The sequence below is a fragment of the Geotrypetes seraphini genome, chromosome 13 (genome assembly GCF_902459505.1).
Source record: "Geotrypetes seraphini chromosome 13, aGeoSer1.1, whole genome shotgun sequence".
Lineage (NCBI taxonomy): Eukaryota > Metazoa > Chordata > Amphibia > Gymnophiona > Dermophiidae > Geotrypetes > Geotrypetes seraphini.
This window is the reverse complement of record NC_047096.1, coordinates 67,897,264-67,916,322: the sequence shown is the minus strand read 5'-3', so window position 1 is coordinate 67,916,322 and position 19,059 is coordinate 67,897,264. Positions and strand designations below refer to the sequence as shown.

The window sequence follows — 19,059 nt, the reverse complement described above, 5'->3', positions numbered from 1 at the left end:
TTATAAATTAAAAATAATTTGCCCTCCAGAATGTGAAATTTAAACGGTCCCAATTTTTCCAGTTTCTCATAATTAATTGTATAACTGTTCCTGTCATAATTAAAAACAATCATCTCCTATATTTATCTAGGGGTTTTAATGTCTGCAGGAGGTCAAGAGGTTCAGATGTTCCTAGGAAACCAGATCATTAACGTCAGGCGCAATGACAAATGCCCTAAGAGAGCTTCCCAAGCTCCACTGGAGATTTATCTGCCGGACTTCTGCTGGTGTCTTGGAAACTTTAGACAAATTGCCAGGCACTGAAATACCAGGGATATTGCAAAACAGTGTCTGCTGTACAGAATGCCAGAGACTCTAGCAAAATGTGGAATGCACTGGAACATGCCAGATTCCAGCAGCGTGCAGATTGGGAGTGCGATATGGTTGGGGTGGGGTGGGGTAGGGGGGGTCAGAGGATGTGAAGAGAGTGGGCCCTTTACAGCTGTAAGGTGGTGGATCACTGCAGAAGAGCGAGGGTGTGCTTTTTGCAAAGTTTATTGTTCTAATAAAGTTAACTACGGTACTATTTCCTGCTCCTCGGTTCAGTCCCCCCCCCCTCTCCCGCAATTTTCCCTGACCATCCAGTTCCTATCTCATAACTGTAACTTTGAGCAGAGAACCACCCACCCTGAATCACACCTATTGTGTGTGAAACAACCCACTGTGTTGAAAGTGGGGAAGGGGGCGGGGGTCCTTCAGTGGACCAATGAGAAATCCTTGTGAAAGCTGGCATCAAAGCTGTGGCCGGTCTGCTCCTGGAAACTTTTCAGGATCCTGCTTCCTGACCCCTCCCATTGCTGCAGGCATAAAAGGAGGCAGGTGAGGGGAAGCTGTACACACTTTGCTACCAAGGTCCTGCTTGTGTGACTCACTTGGGTTTAAAGCTTTTTTTTAAATTTCTTTTCACGATGGCCTCTAGCTATAGTCTAAGGCAGACCACTTACTCCTCCGGCTCCTCTGGGCTGGGAGGCAGTGGGGGTCGGATCTCCTTCAAATCCCCAAGTGTCCACGGTGGATATGGTGGCAAAGGTGTGTCCGTCTCCACTGCACGCTTTGTGTCTTCTGGGGTAGGGGGCGGCCTGGGTGCAGGTGGGTTTGGGAGCAGCTATGGAGGCACCTATAGTGTTACAGGAGGCGACGTCCTTCTCTCTGGCAACGAGAAGGAGACCATGCAGAACCTGAATGACCGTCTGGCCACCTATCTGGACAAGGTGCGCTCCCTGGAAACTGCCAATACAGACCTGGAGGTCAAGATCCGAGACTGGTACGAGAAGCAAGGTCCCTCCCCCTCCTGTGACTACAGCCACTACTTTAAGGTCATTGAAGATCTCCGAGACAAGGTATGGCAACCTTTGAATGCAGGAGAGTGTGCCTGCATGCTTCTTGCACCTGTTTAAGCAAAGCTGACGATTGCACAAAAGTAATACGCCGTATTTTCTAGTACCAGGCCTTCTAACCAGAGAAGCATTTCTAACAAGACAAAATAGTTTATTTCCAGTTCAATGATACATTTTAGGGCATTTGTGCCAAATAGAATGAAAGCTAGTGAAGGGATAAACTCAGGGAAGCTCTAAGTAAGCACTGCAGACAATGCAAAGGACTAGAGAGTTTTCACCTCAGTGGAAAGGTGTTTGTTTTTATAAAGGCTTATAATGAATCTACAGAGTTCCGGTTTTGCCCTGCTGAGCATCCATCATTTCATGACTGCAGAAAGGTTTAGCCCTGGCAGTTCAGCACCCTGCCCTTTTCCGTTAAACATAATGAACCATGTTCTGTAAAAGAACCAGAGCACCACTTGTAATGAAAAAAATACTAAAAAAAACCCCCCGAAAACAAAAGACTTTTGTGCTGTCTCTGACAGACCCCCCAGGCTCTGGATCACACAAAAGATGCTGAGGGGATAAAAAGGGAGGGGTGCAGGGAAGAGAAACAGGTGCAGACAGTTGTTGCTCCAGGTGTTGCAAAGTGCTTAATGCTCCTCCCCTTTCTCATCCGCCATTTTCTCCACAATAACCCCCCACTTCTTGCTTTTTAGCATTCATAAGAGGACCCAGACTAGTGAACAATCTGCCCTCTTTTTGGATATTCTCCTCGGTTATTTCCCTTCTCCTAATCCACCCTTCCCTCTGCTGCCTCCTCTACTTGTTCTCCATGTCTATCTGCTCCTTCCTTTCAGCATCCTTCCCTTCCCCAGTCTGACTGCAATCTGTGCTCACAGGATACCTTCCCCTAACAAGTCTTCATTTTAAAATGCCCAACTTATCCTTCCCCTGCAAGTCTCTTTCTTTCTCGGGCTGAAAACTGTATTTACTTCAAATGGTAAGAAAAACTCGAATTCCGAGGAGAGCTCTGGAAATATTTTTTCTAAAAAAAAAGATGAGTTTAAATATTATTTGCCTCTTTTCAGAAATTTCAGAAGCAGGGAGGTTTCTTAAACAAGGAAGGAACATGTGATAATTCATTGTATTAGAGTTATCAGTCCATTTCCAACATTTATTGCACGTGTATTGATCTAAAACTTTTGAAGGAAATGAAGCAGTTAACCCTTTCAGGACCATAAGGATCGTAGGCCAATTTTTGTGGTTTTGACGACATTTTTATGGTAAAAAGGGCTTGCAGATGCCAAAAAATTGATTTTTTTTGTGAAATATCATTATTTTTATTTAAAAAATCACACTTCTGGCTTATGGACAGTGTGGCAAGTGAATCTTCTCGTCAATCTGGCAACGACGCTAATGAATGAATGTCGGAACCAGTTTGTTTACATAAAGGCAGTATCATATGGAATCCGTACATATCAAATTTAGAACTGTAGACTATCCCAATCAAAATTTATAGGATTTTAAAGTTATGGGACAAATATGTCCCTTGGTCCTGAAAGGGTTAAAAACCAACGTAGAGGCAGAGTTTGAGCAGGTTGGAAAAGATACAGAGAGAGAGAGAGAAGACTGTAAAATGAGGAAGTAGACAAGTTGGGCAAGCCAAGTACTTATTGAGCAGAAATCACTGTGTTATAATTTGCAGGCCGCAAACATTCACTCATAAAACACAAGCAGTCTTTTAGCTAAGTACAGAGAGGGTTCTGGTGATCCAGACAGCATGTTTACTGTGCCTGGATGCCTTGTTCCTTCTCAGGCACAGAATACACAGGATCTTGGCAGCCGTTGACCTGCTTATTTATTTTTTTCCAAGGTATCCATTGTTCTAGCTGTAGCTCACCCCAGGCTCTTGGCAAGGCGCAAGGAAAGAATGTTAATTCTTGTACCTGCTACCCCTCCCCCCCTCCTGAGCTCTGTCTCTGTGGCGTTCAGGGTGTGTCTGCTTATCCTACACTGTGCAATGTCCTGCTGAAATATAAGGCTCCTTTTACTAAGGTGCGCTAGGGGGGGGGGGGGTTTAACGCGCGGAATAGCGCACGCTAGATCTTAACGCCAGCATTGAGCTGACGTTAGTTCTAGAAGCGTGGCGTGCGGTAATTTCCTGCGTGCGCTAAAAACGCTAGCGCACCTTAGTAAAAGGAGCCCATAATGCATGATTCAATATGAGATATGATTTCACTTTGCAAAAATAGAGATTTCTAGTATTGGATCCTCTTTGCAATCATCCATTTAAACTAATAATACAAGTCACCCGAAATAGACAATGTAATGGTCACCTGCTATCTTTGATATATTACCTCAGACTGTATGTATGCACAATTTGATAACTTTATGTAGCATATATAAGCCTTTGTAACATGTTTAATTCTATACAGAATTCTATGTAGCAATATGCTGCTTGTAACCAGGGTTACCATACGGCTCCAGAAAAAGTAGGGGAGATTGAGACATTTGGGTTTTACTTCCATTGCTTTCAGTTTGCAGAAAAGAAAGAAAATTCTGTGTTTTGAGATTGTTTCAGATCATTGATTGAGCCATATCCATGTCATTCCCTTCTTGGTTGGGCTGAGAACTTTTCAGCACCCCCCTCATGCAGATCCATAGTAGCCTTGCCCAGACTTAAGGAGTTCATTTTATACAGCTCTTTTTTTTTTTTTTTGCATGTACTGTATATGGCCACATCCACATATAAACAGCCTGTTAAATTCTGACATGTATAAAAGAATGGTAGAGGAGTTTGGGTGAAACATGGGTAGAGTTCCCAAGTATCTGCGTAGATTATAAAACAGGCCAATGGCCTCCTCAGGAGCAAGTTTAAATGTTTGTGCCTGCAATGTGCCTGCAATAAGAACATAATTAGGGCTCTTCAGCTTGGAAAAGAGACGGCTGAGGGGAGATATGATTGAAATCTACAAAATCCTGAGTGGAGTAGAATGGATAGAACATAAGAACATAAGAACATAAGAACTTAGAACATAAGAACATAAGAAAATAAGAACATAAGAACATAAGAAAATAAGAACATAAGAACTTAGAACATAAGAACATAAGAACTTAGAACATAAGAACATAAGAACATAAGCAGTGCCTCCGCCGGGTCAGACCATAGGTCCATCCTGCCCGGCAGTCCGCTCCCGCGGCGGCCCAAACAGGTCACGACCTGTCTGAATCCCAGAAGGGGCCCCCTTGCCACCTTGGTTTCCCATTGAGTCCTATCTTCCCATCGAAGTCCTAACCCTCCGGTCTTGCACATGCACGACCTGGTTGGGTATCTATACTTATTACCTGTTTAGCTTTCTGTACCTGTGTTACATCCCAGCACCTCTCTCAGTATCCCTGGCACTATCTGCCAGGTATGCCAGTATTTTAGAAAGGCACACAGGAGCCTACAGAGCAATTGTAAAACTGGGCAGCACATTGAGGCTCTGATTCTGTGCAGTACAGTGTGACTAAAGTTGCATGCGCAAATCTGTGCACATTTCTGATTTGCGTGCACGACTTAGAACTAGATGCACTAAAGCCAGCGATCGTCAATAAACCTGTTTTAACAGCTTTAGCAGCGACTGCATTTGACGGCCCGATGCAGGAAACGGCTCACCGTCTGTTTTTCTGCATGATCACTCATTCCCCGATCTGAGCATGCAAATAAGCTTTTTAATATTAAAATGCCATGTTAACTAGTAGAGCGATTGATGCTCTAACATGGCTTCCCGATGTACTAAAAAAAGTGATCGCCTTTAGCGATCCAAAAAAAGCTACTGGACCAGTTGCTTACCTGTCTAACCTTTTTTAATGGGCACAGATGCTGTGCATGTTACACAATTTCTGCCCTATAAGAAAAAAAGCCTCTTCCCCTCCCCTCGCTGATGGCCCTCCTCGATGAACCGGTACCAGGAACTGACCTCCCTCCCCCTGTGCCAGCAAAAATGGCAGGAGGAATGCCCACTTCCTCCTGCCATGGTAATTCCCCCCTCCCCACAGCAAAACAGCAAACATCCCCTACCCTACCCCTTACCCCCAGAAAAATAGGCAGGAGGGATGCCCACTCCCTCCTGCCACTGGAGTTCCCCCCAAAACCCCACCCACACCCCCTAAATCCCCCTCCCCGGTACCTTTTCAGAGAAGTTGGAGCAGGAGGGAAGCTCAGTCCATCCCGCTCGAAGGCCTACCAGTTCAAAATGGCGGGCCTTTCCCTCCCCGGTGCACCATCCTTCTTTAATTTACATTCTTCATTTTCTAATTGGAGTTCTTTTATGTTTATCCCATGCCTTTTTGAATTCCATCACTGTTTTCCTCTCCACCACATCCCTCAGGAGGGCATTCCAGGCATCTAGCATCCTCCTGAGTCTTCTTCTCCTACAATCTCAAATTATGTCCTCTAGTTTTACCATTTTCTCTTCTCTGGAAAAAATTTGGTTCTATATTAATACCTTTCAAGTATTTAAACATCTATCATATCTCCCCTGTCCCTCCTCTCCTCCAGAGAATACATATTTAGGTCTTCCAGTCTCTTATACTACTTTTGGTTCAGACCCCTTACCATTTTCCTCGCCTTCCTCTGAACTGCTTCAAATCTTTTTATATCCTTCACCAGATACAGCCTCCAAAACTGAACACAATACTCCAAGTGTGGCCTCACCAATGACCTATACAGGGGCATCAACACCTCCCTTCTGCTGGTTATTCCTCTTTCTATACAGCCTAGCATCCTTCTGGCTACAGCCACCGCCTTATCACACTGTTCAGATGCCTTTAGATCCTCAGCCACGCCCACCATCACCCCAAGGTCCCTCTCTCAGCCTCTCACCTCCCAGCACATATGGTTCCCTCGGATTTCTACCCCCCAAATGCATCACTCTACAATCAGATGGCAGAGTCGGGGTTTACGGTGAACATCTGCAAGCAGACCCACACGATCTTACCGATCCTCTTAGTGCATCTTATCCTTAATTGCTTAACAAGCTAATCAGCACATTGGCAATTAACGAGCAATTATTGTTACCGATTAGAAGTTTTGCGCACAACAGTCTAAGCAAATTCTAAAAAGCAGTGCGCATAAATTGTGTGTGAATTTCAAAAGGGGGTGTGGCCAGGGGGGTGGGTTGTGGGCGTTCTTAAACGTTAGGTGCATTGTTATGGAATACACCTGATCCATGTACGACTTAGGTTCAAGTATTTAAGCATGATTTTCATTGGCTTAAATGGGTGTGCTTAAAAGCTAGTGAAGCATATGGGTGCTAATGTGATTCTGCACACTGCACCTACCTTCAGAGGTGATGAGGGGCCTAGTGGTAGAATTGCTGTCTCTGCACCCAGAGCTTGTGGGATCAAATCCCAGGGCTGCTCCCTAAGACCCTGGGCAAGTCACTTGCCCCAGCTGCAAAATAAGTATCTGCATTCAGTGTGGTGACAACAAAATTTTATTTCTATCCCACAATGCCTTGCAGTTCAATGCAGGTAACAAACAATAAAAGAAACTGTTCATATAAAGTGCAGTACAAGTATAACACATAATTAACTACAAAAAGGCACAATCCCCCTCCCCCTTATAGAAACATGCTAAATGCCGTTCTCTTTGGTGCCAGTTTTGGAGGCATCCTATATAGAACATGACCCTGACTGTGAATTCTATCATGACATCTGGGTGCCCAGATTCCATTATAGATTATTAGCATACTGTAAATTGGCATCTATGCACCTACTATTAGGTGTGCCCACATACGTCATGTCAATAGCAGTCATGAATGCATGAGCCTAAATGTAGCACTTTAGCACGTAATTTAAAGTATTTTGAACAAGAACGTGCGCTGGTAGGGCTAGTCTCAGTTAGGGTGCTGTCTTAGACCAGAGGGCCGCCGCGTGAGCGGACTGCGGGGCATGATGGACCACTGGCCTGACTCAGCAGTGGCAATTCCTATGTTCTTATGTTTGCCTTGCATTTAGGCAAGTGTCTCGGAAACTTTCCAGCCGGCGGCACACTAAATCCAGAGCCCCAGCCGGAAGGCGCCCAGAAGGGTGTGGATGTTGAGGCGATGACATCACACGCATGCGTGACGTCATCACGTCGACATCCTCGCATATGTGGAGGCCTATTTGGCAGCGACCTGTTTCAGTGGAGGGATCTGGGACTTGCGGGGAGAGGAGGAGAGACGCCGGCCAGGAGGAGAGTCCTCTGCGCTGGCTGACTTTCTACAGGACGTGCCTCTCGCTGTGAGAGGCACGTCCTGTAGGCAGTCAGCCATCGTGGCACACCTGAAATCTCAGGAGGTACACTGGTGTGCACACAATTTGCGATACGCCGATTTAGGCAGTAAGTAATGTAATGTAATTTATTTCTTATATACCGCTACATCCGTTAGGTTCTAAGCGGTTTACAGAAAATATACATTAAGATTAGAAATAAGAAGGTACTTGAAAAATTCCCTTACTGTCCCGAAGGCTCACAATCTAACTAAAGTACCTGGAGGGTAATAGAGAAGTGAAAAAATAAAAAGAAAATAAACATTTTAACAAGACAGCATTGATCTAAATACTTTGGAAGGTAGAAGAGAGGAGAGAAAGGAATAGAAGCAGAAGGGGGAGCCGTTGAACAGTAGAATTCTGGAGAAATTTAAATGATAGAAATAGAACAAAACAAAGACAAAAGGCAAAACAATAGATAAGATTAAAGATAAATCATAAGCTGGAAAGAAAAATAAAATAAAACTTTGTCTTCAATCCACGGTTTCAGCATGAGTTGCATGCGTCAGTTACAGAACGTGTTCATCCCATACATAATTTTGCTTCGTGGTTCAGAATTTGTGGCTCCCAGACCCTTACCGGAAAGGCTCCGGTCACCTCCGGCAGAGCCTCTCTCTAACCATCTCTTCTTTTTTGCAGATCCTGGCTTCCACAATTGATAATTCCAAAGTGGTTTTGCAGATAGATAATGCCCGTCTGGCTGCTGATGACTTCAGAAACAAGTGAGTGTGGAACACGGCTTAGAGCTTTGTTTTCTTAACTTCCTGGGGTGGCTCCATAGACTGTTACAAAATCGGCTCCAAAAGACAGCGATACTCCGTATGGACCTCCTTCTAGAAAATCACAAAGCACTTGGAATAAATTCTCTTCCTGACTCTAGTGAGCAAAGCTTCTTGTTGGATTATCTTACGATTTTTTTTATTCTTCTTGGTACTGTATTCTGGGATTGAGATAAAGTTAAGATTTCTGCCTCTTTCCAGATGTATTACCAAATGGGATATAAACTATTTTTTCTGTCTGTATCTTGGTTTGCCATCTTCTACTGGGTATAATGTTTAAATTGCCTGCCTGGGGCTAACCGGGCATTCGATTTCATAGTGCTGCTGAAACCAGTTATTTGGGGGGTATTCCAGGGGCGGAGTCGGCACTTAACTGGTTAAGATAACTGCATAAATTGGACCGTATAAACCACAGGCCTATCTTTATGTGGTTCTTAGCCGGTTAAGAGCAGGATATCACCCTTAACTGGCTTTATTTTAGCTGGCTCCCTATATCTATAAAATCGGTGTCGAAACCTGGCCATGGCCCAGCATTGAATTGCCTAGTTTACGGCAAAGCTCTGATTTCCACCTGCTGAATATCAGGCCTTTTGTTTTTTTAAAATAGAAGCTGCAAAAATATTTTGAAATGGTGAATGTTCAAGTAAGGGGGCACATTCTGTAGTAGGGTGGTCTTCTAAGAGAGGGAACTGAATTCAGAATGATTTTTTGTTATTTTTCATGGTAGCCACAGTTTTCACTCTTTTGAACCAGAGTGCAATGCAGCATTTGAGTCATCGTGCATATACTAGATAATCTGTTGACTCAGTGTGGTTGCAAGACCATGCAATTAGATGGCAGTTCCTATGTAATTAAAGCAATCTTTAATGGCAGAAATTTGAGCACAGGAAACACAAATACAGCCTAGTCTTCTGATTTCACAAGGTGTTCTTTTCTCTTATCTTTTTTTTTGTAAGATATGAGAATGAATTGGCCCTTCGCCAGAGTGTTGATGCTGATATCAGCGGTCTACGTAGAGTCCTGGATGAGATGACTGTAGCCAGAGCTGACCTGGAGCTGCAGATTGAAAGCCTGAAAGAAGAACTGGCTTACCTCAAAAAGAATCACGAAGAGGTAATCTTCAGTCCACTTCAATGAAGAAGTGGAGAAATGAAAGAAATATATGGTCAGCACCTGTCTTTTTTGGGGGGAATATATAATTGAGATGCTGGCTACCAAAGTGTCTTAATTAGGTGTCTTTGGTTTTGTTTTTTTTAACCAGCACCCTAATCTCTCTTTTTCACTTTGCCTCCCCTTTTCACTTCATGCAACATGGTCCATGATCTTTAACCTTTCATGGTCCATGAGACCTTTAAGTGTTCCTGAGGGATTGGGTTCAGCATGACTGTTGGATCTTGGCAGCTGGAAAAAAATATGGAATCGGATTTCCAGTCTAGGTACAGATGGATTTTTGATGTGCCATATCTAAACATTTTGGTGGCTATTCAAAATATTTTGTTCTATTTCCTGAACAACTGTGATAACAATGACCAGCACTCTGGAAGGTCATGGGAACCTGTCTCCTTTTGTTCCTGAGAGTTTTCTATTTTAGTAGCCTTATATAAGCCTTATATAAGCTAAAATCCTCTAAACGTTAAGAGGAGATTTGGAGAGAGAAAATATAGCAATAAAAGCCCCGGCTGAAGCCAGTGAAGCATTTTTCAAATCTAATAGACTTTTTTCTGGGTCCTGTCTTCTGTGACAAGCTTATATTTCTGGGATAGTTAGTAGTGTTTGAATACAGTATGGATTATGATGGTAGGCGTGGCGCTAACGATCTATGTTTCTTTTTGTGGGTTCCTGAAGGAAATGAATGCCCTGCGTGGTCAGGTGGGTGGCCAGATCAGTGTGGAAGTAGACGCCGCGCCACCTGTTGACCTGTGCAAGACCTTGGCCGAGATGCGAGCGCAGTACGAACTCATGGTGGAGAAGAACCAAAGAGATGCCGAGACGTGGTACATTACTCAGGTCTGAGCTCCCTCCAAAGTTTCAAACTTGAAGCGGGTTCCGAGGCTTTTCCCACTGTAAGGCCTAGTCGTGTTTTTTCCCATTTCAGACTGAAGAGCTGAATAAAGAAGTAGCGACCCATAGCGCTCAGATCCAGACCAGCAAGACTGAAATCACAGACCTGAGGCGTACTGTACAAAGCCTGGAGATCGAATTGCAGTCGCAGCTCAGCATGGTATGTCAGGTGGCTAGTCCATCTTTATACTACTGAAGGGAGGACTGACAAGCCTAAATATCTCTTGTTGGCTCTGTTAATAATTTTCATGGAAGCTAATGCATGCATCAAATTTACAACGAACAGGGTAAAAATATCCAGTTCTAACATTCCTGAAATTCCTCCTCTATTTGTAGAAAGCCTCGCTGGAGAGCAACTTAGCGGAAACAGAAGCACGCTACGGCGCCCAGCTTGCACAAATACAGGGTTTGATAAGCAGCTTGGAGGCACAACTTGCCGATATCCGCTCTGACATGGAGCGTCAGAATTATGAATACAAGATGCTGATGGACATAAAGACACATCTGGAGATGGAGATCACCCAGTACCGCCAGTTGCTGGAGGGGCATGATTCTCAGTGAGTACGACATCCACTGCTCAGGAAGCTGTCCAAGAGGCTTAGCTGAGAGATTCTCCTTTACGGGAACAGAATTCATGCAAAGGTGAATTGCATTGTGCCGTACATCAGAGGCAAGGATTTGCATAGCCCCCTTGCTGCTGTTCTGTGCCACTGTGGTTCTTTTCATTATTAGGGATCTGCAGTTGTTTGACAAAAAAACATAGAAATTGTCCTTTTGGACTAGATTCTGTAAATGGTATTCAGACTTGAGCACCCAAAAAAAATGAGCTTAATGCAGTATTCTATAAATGGCACTCCAAGTTGGGAACGGGGCAGGGACAGCGACAAAACTCACGAGGATGGAACGGGACACAAATTTGTCCCTTATTCACTCAAAAAACAAGCCCCACACGGACAAACGATACACGCACCCAGCAACACTACAAGGCCTTACTTACAGCCCACAACATTCACACTCCCCCAAAGAGAAAGGGAAAAAGGAAAAAAGAAAAGAAGTGGAGAAAAAGGCCTCAGTTCAGCGTCATCTGGCCAAAAAAAACCCTCAAGTTTCAAGTTTATTAGGATTTTATATACCGCCTATCAAGGTTACCTAAGCGGTTTTTACAATCAGGTACTCAAGCATTTTCCCTCTCTATCCCGGTGGGCTCACAATCTATCTAACGTACCTGGGGCTATGGAGGATTAAGTGACTTGCCCAAGGTCACAAGGAGCAGTGCAGGGTTTGAACCCACAACCCCAGGGTGCTGAGGCTGTAGATCCAACCACTGCGCCACTCCACTCCTACAAAAGCTGTTCATGTGTAAATGCTGAAAAATAGTCCAAGAAAACAAGGCAACTAAAGTAGCCTGCCAGGCGGTATCAAACGGCACGTCTAATACAGATGAAAGTCAGTGGGTGAATGTAACAAAAGGCAGTAGAGTCCAGCTCATAAGGACTGCCTGGCCTGGATTTGGAGGCCATTAGCAGCTAAGTTATTTCTTCTTGCTTTGCTATGGATGTTATGAGCCGGACTCTACTGCCTTTTTTTCCTGCTCTCTCCCGCCCTGAAATACCAGCCCTGAAAAAAACCCTACTCTCTGCCGCCCTGCCTGCCGCGTGTGTTCAAGGAGCAAGCCTGCTTCTCCGTCCGCTCAACAATTGAGTCTGTGAGGAACAGTGCCGCTCTGACTCTCCTGCTCTCTGCCCTTCCACGCAGTGCCGCCCCGCTTTAAAACCACGGGCTCGCGCTGCGGGGAAGGTCAGCAGAGAGGCGAGTCAGGGCGGGTTTCGTGTTCTGTTCCATAGTCTGGCAGTTCCCCCCCCCCCCTCAGCTTTTATAAAAGAGGCTACATCAAGTCCCGTCGGGAGACTCTGTGCCTGCCATTACTGCGCCACCCCTCCCCCTTGTTTTGACCTCACTGGTGCAGGAGAGTGGTGCATGTGCAGATTGTATGTAAAGCCATCATTGATTGTCTGCGCATGCATCGCAATTGGTCTTCAGCGATCCGTGGGATTGCTTGTGGGCATGTTTCCGATTAAATCATTTGCATGGGAAGCCTTTAGTGAATGGGTTGCCCAGGAAACAGATCGGAACCATATCGGACAGGTAAGGGGGCTTTAGTGAATCTAGCCCATAGAATCTGGAGGTTTCTGTCTTTTTCTAAAGAGCCCAACACTTTGTCACATTTTGTTTTGTGTGAATAGTGTGCAATATTTATAAAGAGTTCACACTGATTTTCCAATAGTGCTCTTTGAAAACGATGCACACTTAACGCCATTGTCCCAAAACCAAAACAAAATGACAAATCCCAAAGACGAAATGGGAAACTAATCAAAGCAAAACTTTGTTTGCACGCCCCAACTATACATGTTTTAAACAATAGAAAACTCAACGAAAGCCCTCTTTCCCTTTTATCATAAAATGAAATGAGTGCCCCCTGAAATTAATTGTTCTGGTTTCATTTTGGAAATTAAAACAGTTCCTTAACACCACCCACATTAAAAATTGAGCCCCTCAGGCCTTCTATGTCCTTACACCCCAGAACCCATTTATCCTATCTGTGGGTTCCTGTTACTACAAAGGGGCATAAGTGATTGATAGGTGTAGTGGTGTAGTAAGGGCAAGAGGGTTCTCAGACCACCCCAGGCACCGTCTTGGTGGGGGTGCCGACACATCTCCTCCTGCTCCTTCCTACCCATTCCCCACTGCATGCATGTTTTCATTCCCCCAATACCTTTAGCTCTTCGCCAGCACAGGCAGCAAGCTGAAGATGCGGCTCATGCCAGGGAAGTTAAATAAATAGGGGGTGATGGGGAAGGCACAGAGGGTGGAGAAGGTGGGAGGGGCACCATCAGCCCAAGCGACACCCACCTTTGTTATGCCCCTGGATAGGTGTTCGTTGCTGGCTGGTTCCTATTTCAAAATGATGATGGCTGCATGGCTGGTACTGCATAACAGCCATGCTTAAGAAGCACAAATGGGGCAATTCTATAGATTTAGTGCCCCAGTTTAAACGCCCTGATTCCATAGACTTAGCGCCAACTCTACAACGGCATCTTGGTTCCTTGCTTCCATTAGAGAACACAAGTATGTCGACATTGGCATACTCATGCTTAGGCATTTCCTCTTACACCAAGTCAATGGCAAGCCTACATTGGTGTGCCTAGGTGTGTCAAGTGATGCTCGTGCTTTGACGCATTCTATAAACTATGTGCAGAACCAGGAGACACACACATGGTGTACCAGTGTTCCACTGGCATGTTGGTCTCATTTGCTGTTTGATGCTATGGCACTTCAGCACTGCCTTTACAGAATGACACCTAGACTTTGCTTCTATAAAAGATACCTAAATTTAGGCGCCTGACCGGCACTTAGCCAATCTAGGCACCTAACATTTATTGAAAAAGCCTTAATTAGCACCATTAACTGAACATTGCAATTGAATCGCAATTAATTCAAAGGTAAGTGTCTAACTTGGTAGGCGTCTACTCCAAGGTACCTCCCAGAAAGTAGATGCGGTTATGGGGGTAGATCATGGGCATGATTTGTGTTTAGGGGTGGATTATGGGTGTGTTTGGATAAGACACCTGTAGGCGCACTAATCTTGGCCAAGAAAACCCTGGCATAAATAGTGTGCCTAAGGTTTCAATGCCTACCGGTGTCCAAGACCACCCAGCAGCACCTAAAGTACAATTCTATAAAACGATGCCTTTTGACTCTGGGCATGTCACTCATTCCTCCATTGCCCCAGGTACATTAGATAGATTGTGAGTCCACCAGGACAGATGGGGAAAATGCTTGAGTGGTATACCACAGGAGAGTCAAATCCACAAACGCAAAACATGAACCGCAAAGGAGTGGAATGGTCCAAAGGAGACTGGTGAACTCAAATGTGTTCCACAAACTCTTCAATAATACATTTCAATGACTCGACATGTACATGTTTCAGCCAGAACAGCCTGCCTCATGAGTCTACAATCATAGAAAATAAAAGTACATACCAATGATGGTAAAAGCATATAAAAAGGTAATAAATTTTTACACCAAAGAGGAGGAAAAAGTAGGAAGAAAAGGAAGAAATCATCAAAAAAAAAGCATACTATGTGAAAAGAAAAAAAGAAAACATTACAAAACAAATTGAAAGCAACACACTAGGACATGCATATAAACATTAAAATTTCATAAAAAACTTTATACTTAAAACATACAAAATCATCAAAGCCTATATTAAGAACAACAATTAATCTACACCCCTAGAGTGCTTTAAACAATCAATATATTATTACAAATGTGTATGCTTATTGAACCATATTTATAATAATATGTTGATTGTTTATAGCACTCTAGGGGTGTAGATTAATTTTTGTTCTTAATGTTTATGATCTGTTGCTTATATATAGGCTTTGATTTTATATGTTTAAGTATAAAGTTTTTTTAATGAAATTTTAATGTTTATATGCATGTCATGGTGTGTTGCTTTCAATTTGTTTTGTAATGTTTTCTTATTTTCACATAGTTAGTCTTACTTTGATAGGCAGTATATAAAATGCCTAAAATAAAATAAATTAATATGTTAGATCCTGTTTATAGAATCAGGGCCCTAGTGCCCAAAGTTGGGTGTGCTGCCAAAATGTGCGGGCGTCATTTAATAGTTAACAATCAATTGGGCACCAACAACCAATTATTGATATTGGCTACAATCAGAATTTGTGTGTGCATCTGGCTGTGTGCTATTTTGTAATACAGGGTGCCTTGCTCCCATAGTGTGCAAACCAAGAGGGGTGTGGTTATGGGAAGGGCATGGAAGTGTCAGGGTGTTTTGAAAATTTGTGTGTATTCATTAAGAAAAATGGCCCAGTGTGCTTCCCCAAATGTCATATGTCCCTTTAGCTCCTGCTGTTTACTCTTCTTTTTGCTCCCCAGTTTCAGTTGTTCCTTGGACCACTGTATTCCATCCTTAAGTCCTCCTCTACATTTTCCCCGCACAGTATCTTCGTTCGATACTCTTGTCCGATGTGTCGTTGTTAGATCGACTGTCGGCTTTCTCCTTCTCCTGAGTTTAAAGCCTTTTCTATTGCAGTCTTGACGTTGTTCGCCAGCATTCTTGTTCCCGCTGTGCTCAGGTGCAGTCCGTCCCTTCTGAAGAGCTTGTTCTTCCCCCCAAAAGTTGTCCAGTTCCTTACATTTAAATGCCTATGTAATGTAAATGCATATGAGTCGAGTCTCTTTCATTTGAAAGGAAACTCTGCAATGAGAGGACATAGGATGAAGTTAAGAGGTGAAAGGCTCTGGAGTAATCTAAGGAAATACTATTTAACAGAAAGGGTGGTAGATGCGTGGAACAGTCTCCTGGAAGAGGTGGTGGAGACAGAGATAGGCACGTGGGATCTTTCAGAGAGAGAAAGAGATAATGGTTACTGTGGATGGGCAGACTAGATGGGCCATTTGGCCTTTATCTGCTATCTTATTTCTATGTTTCTATGTCGATAAATGGTGCCCTCGACATGTGTAAATGGTATGCACCTCTAGAATTACCCAACAAACAGGGGACCTCAATACTCTACCTTGCAATTGGAGAAATTACAAAACAAAGAACCAGCAGACAGAAAGTCTTATCTTTTTGTCTGCCGGTTCTTTGCTTTGTGGTTCCTCTAGAATTGCCTCCAAAGCATTTTCTCTATTGCTGCACAGTTGAAGAGTCCGTTAAGTCCAATACAATATAATCTGCTCTAGAATCTTTTTGTCTCCAAGATAAGACTTTTCAACCCTCTAACTCATTTTTCTTTGCTCCACAGGCTAAGTGGAGGCTCTTTCAAGGCTGGTAAGGAATTATCAAATATCTAATCTAATCTAGTATTTCTGAGTTGTGCTATGTCTAAACAGGTGCAAAACGACTTATAAGAAATTGCAGAATGTATGTGCTACATTATAGCAGCTTGAGGAGGGCAGAATTAATAATGGAGTAATAAAGGAGAGAATACTCAAGTGCTATACCAGTATAGGCATAGAACAAGAGTATGGGGTTTAGTGACATATGGTATTTCAAGTTAGTTGTCTATGGTGTGTATGCTTTCAAGCAGAGTTTAAAAAAAAATAAAAATAAATTTCTGAATCTGTTCTAGAATATTTCCATCCTGACGGAATTCTCAAAGGAATTTGAATTCTAAAACATCATTAGTATAAGCAAGAACTACTTTCTCTTCTAATGAGAATCTCTTGGCCACAATATACAGTGGTACAGATCTGTCAAACTTTACAATTCCTGGCCTAAAGTTAATTGGTTCAGATCATTAGAGCAATCCCCTAAAGATCATATCATCGCATGAGAAATGGCTTTACTGATCTGTTTTCCACCCCTAAGCAAGTCTGTGGTTATCAATCATTGAAAGCCTTTCAGTAGCAGAGGGACGAGTGGGAAGGAAGAAAATTGAATCTGGCCTGCCTGGCCTTTTTATGTGGCCCACGGCAATGCTTCCAAACTGCTTCTTCTCACAGCCCAGCGTGTCCTCCCTACCGCGCCGGTCCGATGTCAGTTTCATGCTGGAAAATCTGCCGGCTTTAGCAACGATTTGGCAGTGTTGTCTGTGGCTCCACCTCCCTGCCTTCTGTCTGCCGCGGTCCACCCGGGCAGAAACAGGAAGTTGCAAGTCATTGGCGACAGACGTGGCAGGCGAAAAGCAGGAGGGGGAGTTGCGGGAGTCGCATACGACACTGCCGAATTGCTGAGGCTGGCAAGACTCCTCGGCTTGGTGGCGACATTGGACCGGCACTGGAGGGAAAGACACACGGGGCTGTGAGGAGAGAGGGACCGGCACTGGGAGGGAAAGGCAAGCTGGGCTGTGAGGAGAGAGAGATTGGTGCTGGAGGGAAAGGCATGCTGGCCTGTGAAGAGAGCAAGATGAAGGGAAAGAGGTTGGACCTGGGGTAGTGTGAGAAAGAGGGAAATGGATACTTGAAGGGAGAACTGTTGGGAAGAGAAAGGGAGAAATTGTGGACCTGTGGGGGAGGGAGGCAGGCAGGCAGACAGGGGGAGAGATGGGATGGGGGCAGTTGGGAAGAAAAAGGGAGAGAAGTTGGATCTGGAGATGGAAAATTGATAGGTAGCTGAAAATTTAAAAAAGAGAAGGATGAGAAAGAGGGTAAGATTTGAGTGGACAGAGTCAGAAAAGAAAAAAGAAAAGTTGAAAGGGAAAAATCAATATGTTGGAGACAGACTGGAGCAAGAAAGAAGAGGAGAAAAAAAATTAGAAGAGAATTAGAAGACAGACAAAATCAGAAAGAGAAACTGGGACTAAAAGCAAAATGAATACAACAAAAGGTAGAAAAAATTTTATTTTCTATTTTGTGATTACAATATGTCAGGTTTGAAATGTGTATCCTGCCAGAGCTGGTGTTAGACAGCAAGCGTGAACTAGGACCTAAAAGAGAGGAAGTCGTTTTTTTTTTTTTTTTTTTAAATTTTGTAGCCGGCTTGGGGTTGGAGGTTGTATCCCTATACTTCTAGTAAGACTAACCCCCTCCTTTGCTGGCGCGCAGTGTGGGTTTGGGCGGCGGTGATTATCCAACGCCCACAGAAGTCTTGTGAGCGTCGGAGCAGCTGCCACTTCCTGTGTTAGGGCCCATTCTGTGTGTCAGCAAAGGAAGGGGATAAGTATCTTAATAACTTAGCCTGTGTTAGATTTCAGCTCCTTATGTGATTTGAGTTTGACATCTCTGCAATAGAGAAAGTTGTCTGTTTTATTATGCATATAGAATCACCCTGATAAAGTGCAAAGTATTCATTGGTGGAGGTTTAAGAGGGCTTAAGTTTGAGTTTGGGGCAAGAGAAAATATCATGCTTCAACTGACAAAAGGTTAATATTACTCTACTCTCTTTTCTCCCACAGGATCAAAATAAGATGTAAACATGTGACCCCCCCCCCATCCAGAGGGACCCACTTATGAGACCACATTAGACAGTGGAGACACCAGTGCAACTTAGCTGGAAAGAATGTCTGTGGAGAAATAGAAAGAAAAAAAGTTAGTCACAAAGGCTGGCTCCAATCCTTTCATTTAGCTGGGATTTCATTGGCTATCTCAGCAGCAAAGTATGACATTTAGCTTACAGGAATAAGGCCTTTAAGGTATATGTTGTTGATCACAGATTTAGACCTGTGTTAATCTCAGCTAGTTTCGATTTCTAAACTAAACACCATTAAAACTTGTTCAGCTTTGTATCGGTGTCCCAATCCATCTCTTCCTCTCGTATGTGAACGATGAAGCTCTGCCTTAGCCCACCTGCTTCAGCTGTCTAATAAAGACATCCCTTCTGTCTCACAAAACTAGATTTCACTTTTGTCATTTTTGGTGTCACTTATACAGTATATAGCAAAGAATCATGATAATACCATGAAATCAGATAGTCAATGAGACAAAAAAAGTGGTAGCTTTATATCTATACAGGGCTTTTTTTGAGGGGGTACTCAGGAGTACTGAGTAATTGCACCTTTTCCATTGCTTGATAAGAGCTCATTTCTGCAATC

At 43.6% G+C, this 19,059-nt stretch overlaps 1 protein-coding gene across 1 annotated transcript; it reads left to right on the top strand.

Annotated features, from left to right (window-relative positions):
* The first annotated feature begins 868 nt into the window (after window positions 1–868).
* LOC117347859 (keratin, type I cytoskeletal 19-like) lies at window positions 869–18,858 on the top strand. Its single transcript, XM_033919312.1, has 8 exons — window positions 869–1,379; window positions 8,298–8,380; window positions 9,394–9,550; window positions 10,283–10,444; window positions 10,533–10,658; window positions 10,835–11,055; window positions 16,333–16,358; window positions 18,424–18,858. Exons 1-8 carry the CDS (start codon window positions 948–950, stop codon window positions 18,432–18,434), a joined length of 1,218 nt encoding a protein of 405 aa, XP_033775203.1. The 5' UTR covers window positions 869–947; the 3' UTR covers window positions 18,435–18,858.
* Window positions 18,859–19,059: the final 201 nt, after the last annotated feature.